General features: G+C 36.7%; 1 protein-coding gene across 1 annotated transcript; it reads left to right on the top strand.

The window, feature by feature from the left end:
- The first annotated feature begins 1,257 nt into the window (after positions 1 to 1,257).
- LOC141606558 (dolichyl-diphosphooligosaccharide--protein glycosyltransferase subunit DAD1) lies at positions 1,258 to 4,813 on the top strand. Its single transcript, XM_074425735.1, has 5 exons — positions 1,258 to 1,481; positions 1,565 to 1,612; positions 3,069 to 3,156; positions 3,246 to 3,289; positions 4,524 to 4,813. The coding sequence occupies exons 1-5, from the start codon at positions 1,398 to 1,400 to the stop codon at positions 4,605 to 4,607; spliced, it is 348 nt and encodes a 115-aa protein (XP_074281836.1). The 5' UTR covers positions 1,258 to 1,397; the 3' UTR covers positions 4,608 to 4,813.
- The last annotated feature ends 502 nt before the right edge of the window (positions 4,814 to 5,315 follow it).

The following is a 5,315-nucleotide window of genomic DNA, read 5'->3' as shown; positions in this document are numbered from 1 at the left end:
AGCCACGAAAATATAGGGGAGAAGACGAATAGGAAATGAGGGAAGGAGGATGATAAGATGGAGGAACATAGGGAGACGACAACGTTAAATAGAGAGAGAGAGGGGGGGGGGGGGGATGAGAACGAGAGAGAGAAGATAGGGGAGAAAATGGGAAATGGGGTAAATAATGGAGGAGGACAAGTAGTAGGAGGAGAAAAGGAAGGAGGATAACGCGGATGCGGGGTAGGAGAAATGGGCGGAGATTTAGAAAGAGAGTAATGAGAAAGAAGAGAGTGTAAGAGAAATGGAAATGAAAGGATGTGAACGATAAGAGAATATGGAAAGAGGGAGGAGAAGTGAAGATATGGAGAAGGAGTACGAGGGAAATGGGAGAAGTAGTATGAGAGCAAGTGGAAAAGAAGGGAAAATAGAGGATATATAAGAAGAAAATAGGGGAACACAAAAGTTATAGGGGAGGAAGAAGGAGAACCACGAGTTTTGAAGAGAAAGAGGTGGTTTAGGATGCGGCGGCTTTAAAGAAATTATAAGGAGAGAAATAGGAGGACGAGGTAGAGGGTAAGAAAGGTGGAGAAAAAGAAGGAGGAGTAAAAAGGTTTATGAGGAGAAGAGCTATTAGTATGAGGAAAGGGAGGAGGAGGAAGCGTAATTATAATGAAATTTTTTTTCTCAAACAATCTCGAAAAAAAAATATCCATAAACTGTTTCAGAGGTGTGCCAGCTTGGCGTAAGACTTCGCATTACTAGGCGTGTTGTGTTTTCGTTAGTCAATGTTCATTTGACCTACTCTTATTGTTATCAAGTTTTTTAAGTCTGTTTGCCAAAGAAAAACCTGGCTTTGCCATAGAAATCCAATGTTAGTTCACAGATGAAACATCAACAATCAAGATATCACACTAATTTGGTTTAAAAACGATTTAACTATTAATAAAGTACCATAACAATAGTTTAAGTTTAACAACAATCAATGTGAAAAAGATATACGCTAGGATACGCATTTAACGTCAACATTAAAAATATCTTGGGGTATTCGGTAGGAATCATGCAAAGGGAACAAATATACCACAATGTCCGTGTAAATATACAACCGGAATATCTTACCTAAACAATTTATTTAAGTAAAATATATTATAAATACGAAATTGTCTTGGGGTACCGTGCGCATCGCACACGGTGCAACCAACTAGTAATAATAAAAATATAGACTGCGCTTACCTAATACAATATATTGTAGTCTACTCCATACACTTATATTTCGACCCCACACAATATATAGTAGTTTAATCGGTTACGAGGGAGTAAATGGAGAAGGTTTGAAAGGAAAAACCCTCAACATTGAAGACCCAAAGTTGATTGATTGTCCATAAAAAGTGAGTAAAAAAAAAACTCTCGAGTCAAGAATGGCGAGATCAACAAGCAAGGACGCCCAAGCACTGTTCCACTCTCTTCGTTCCGCTTACGCGGCCACTCCTATCAATCTCAAGGTTTCTCTTCTTTCTCCCTCTCACCTCTTTTTTCCTTTTTTTCCTTTTTTTTTTCTTCTGATATTTTGATTGTTGATTTCCAGATCATCGATCTCTACATTATCTTCGCTGTTTCCACTGCTCTAATTCAGGTGCTCCTTTTTATTTATTTATTTATTTATTTATATTCAGATCTAATCTTTACATTCTTGATTTAACCATACTTGATTTATTTTGGACAAAACATAAGTGGAAGTTTTTGGGTGGGATAGCCGTGTCCAGGTAGATCTTGACAAGTTGATCAGGTTTGTACTAATGTAGAGCTGGAGATGGACAGGATGACATTTTCTGAGCCATGAAATGGTAGTCAGGAAGGAAACACTATGTCATGTCTTATTATGTTTCACGTGATCTGGATTCAACCTTGTCTTGATGTAATTGGATGTGATGTACGCCCAGTCCCTTACTGGATTGTTGAGGATGTGAATCACAGTCCCTTACAAGACATTAAGTGCTAATTATGTTAGTGAAAAACCCTTCATTTGATATCTCAAACCCTTAAAGCTTTACTTTTGCATTTGAATTTTGAAACACCCTTGAAGCTTTACTTTCTCTCTTCCTCCTCCTAACTTATTCATTACATCTCCTCATAAACTCCCAAATTGACCGAACATTTTTTTGCCTTTTTCACCCGGCTTTTTTTTTTATCTTACCAATTTTGGTATTGTTGAGATTGCGAATCATTTGTAAGAAGGAAAGTCCGTGTTCCACTTTCAGCTAGTGAAACATACATGCACGTCTTTTGGGTGCTTAATCTGCAATTAGGTGCTGAAAGTCTGAAACTAAGTAATCTTGTTTCTCTAGAGCCTGAAAGTCTGTAAGTGCGACTGTTTTAGACTAGTGCTGTGGGACTCAATAATACCAGCTCCCTTGGATAAGATGAACTTTGTACCATCAGGCATCAGCAATGTGCTTGTGGATTTGGGAAATCTATGTGCATGTGTTTCTCTTTGATGACTTTGAGTTGGTTTGGAAAATCCTCTTTTCCCGGGATTTGAGAAATCTATCTGCATGTGTATCATAGTTATTTATTTATTTATTTTTAATAATAAATGTAGACTGTAATAAAGGAAGGAGCAGAGGTTAAATTATGAAGCTTAGGGTAAAAGAGGGGTGGTTGCATATCATTGATATGGTTAGGCCCTTAGGCCTTTGCAAAAATTAGTATTTATTTGGGAGAGGATGACTTATTTCGCTTTACTTCGTGAGACTGTTGCTGCTATATATCAGCTGATTCTGTTCCGCTATTCACAATTTTAGTTGCAATTGAAGTGCCGTTTCCTTGTTTTCTTGATTGCACTTTTCTTTCTTTTGCTGGCATCTAATACAAGAACTGCTTTAGTATAATTCTTTTATGAGAAACTCTATTGACATTAACAAATGGAGTTATTGGTTTTTAGCATTTTACAAACCAATGAGTATGAATTGCTTTTCATCCTATCTAAGACATTTTTCTATCTTAAAACTATTGGTTCAACTTTATGCTATCTCCAAATGTCGCTTGATATGTTTTCCGTGCGTGTGCACTAACATATGTGTTTCAAACAGGTGGCTTATATGGCGACAGTTGGATCATTCCCATTCAATTCTTTCTTGTCTGGCGTGCTTTCTTGTGTTGGGACAGCTGTTCTTGCTGGTATAAGTCTAACCTTTCACTATTAATTGTTGTTTTTTCGGACTATTTCTAAACAGTTTGGAAACGTTGTTTTGTAAACCATGCCTCAGTGTGTCTCCGCATTCAAGTTAACAAGGAGAACAAGGAATTCAAGGTATGGTTCACTAACCTGAAGTTCTGTACTTAAGTGAAATTGATATGCTGTGTTTTTAGGCTGGTTGTCTGGTGACGTATCATCCTCAGCCTTGATCCTACCTTTAGGGAGGCTCCTTAAATTAACTTTGTGAAAACTGTGAAGTTATACCCCTAACTGCTTTTTCATCCTTATGCCCGATTTGTAAATATCGTCGACGTTTTAGTAAATATCGTCGAATTCCAAAAGACGATAATGCCCTTTGCATAATTACACTATTTTCTCTGTAAACAATTTTCTCTCAAATTCTACTTAAAAACCAACTACATTTCGATCTCTCATCGCATTAAACCAATTAAAAGATGTTAGAAATTGACGCACATCGACTAGAAAACTTAAATAAATTTTAAAAATCGGCAAATAAACGTATTAAACACGGTTTTTTTTTTTTAAAATGAACTAGCTCGTGGACTAAATGTTGAGATTCAAAAATCGACCATGGACCAAACGTTGAAAACCAACGTTTGCCGTGGTCCAAACGTGGGAAACCAATGTTGGTCGTGGTCCAAACGTGGGAAACTAACGTTGGCCGTGGTCCAAACGTTGGAATCCCACGTTTGGCCACAGATTTGATTTTTTTTTTTTTTTTTCGTGGCCAAACGTGGGGTTCCAACGTTTGGACCACGGCCAACGTTGGTTTCCCACGTTTGGACCACGACAAACGTTGATTTCCAACGTTTGGTCCATGGCTGAACGTTAGATCTCAAAGTTTGGTCCATGGTTCAACCTTGGGGGTACAAATTTCAGATTTACGCAGAAAAATTACAATGTTTGTTATTACTAAGTCAATACGTGACGTAAATCAATTATCGAATGGATTAAACGGTGTGCAAAAAAAAAAATTAACCAAATAATGAAGCGATTAAGTTGTTTAAGTACCGGTGATTCGAGATCCGTCGTGTTGTTAATTGTTCTTGTTTTTTTTTTTTTTTAATTTAGTTGAAGTTGAGAGGAAATTTTTTAGAGAGAGAAAGTGTTGGATGAGTGGAAGGGTAGTTATCGTCTTTTTTATGAAAAACGTCGTCGATATTTACTAAAACGTCGTCGATATAAATCAGCCCTCTAAAAAGAACCATGTATAATGTGGTCTCACAATAAATATGTTTTGACACTATCCCTGGAATTTGGTATTTAAAAAGAAGCCTGGAAATCATGTTATAAGTTGTTGATGTATAATTTTTGCTTGTGAATGTAGGATTTAGCCCCAGAGCGGGCCTTTGCGGACTTCGTTCTTTGCAATCTAGTACTTCATTTGGTAATTATGAATTTCCTGGGATAAGCTAGAGCAGCCTGGAAACTCTGATATGTTTAAGCTGTCGTTGTCGAGTATCCAACATAGAATTAATCTTAGGCCTTTGTAAGGTTTCCTTCTTGTGAATTGTTGAGATAGAGATCTGGAAATTGAGACCTTTTAAAGAACATTTTCCAAACCTTGATTCCATACATTATTGGAAATGATTGATATCTCTTACAAAGTTCACATCATCAGAATCCCCAAGTTAAGTTACGTTGCAGTCGCTGTAAAGCGTTGCTCTTGTGATCATATATGTTCATCAAGCCAAAATGATGTTTAAAAATTTACATTATTATCTGAAAATCTAGCTCTCTTTCGGTAAAATCTTACAAGCCTCGACTATAAGCTTGTCTGATCGATCAACAAAACAACATTCTTTTTTGTACGAGAAAAGAAAAGAACAAATGGCAGCATGAGTTGTATGAAAAACGAGATTATAGAGTATACACTACCAAAGAGGATTTACAAAATAGATTGAGAGCCTGTGGATAATATGTCGCAGGTTTACGTTCCCATCTACTATAAAAATGGTACCGACTTTTTTGTACAAGAAAAGAAAAGAGAATTTACAAAATTGTCGACCACAACAAATGTGGTAGAAAATACTTGGTGAGCAGTTTGTTTATTTAGATATGGAAATGAGGTAAATTTCTTCCCCTAGAGACTCCATACTCTTTCTTGGGATAAAGCATT

The sequence above is a fragment of the Silene latifolia genome, chromosome 1, assembly GCF_048544455.1.
Source record: "Silene latifolia isolate original U9 population chromosome 1, ASM4854445v1, whole genome shotgun sequence".
Classification (NCBI taxonomy): Eukaryota; Viridiplantae; Streptophyta; class Magnoliopsida; order Caryophyllales; family Caryophyllaceae; genus Silene; species Silene latifolia.
Note: the sequence above shows the minus strand (reverse complement) of the source record. Positions and strands in the feature narration are given on the sequence as shown.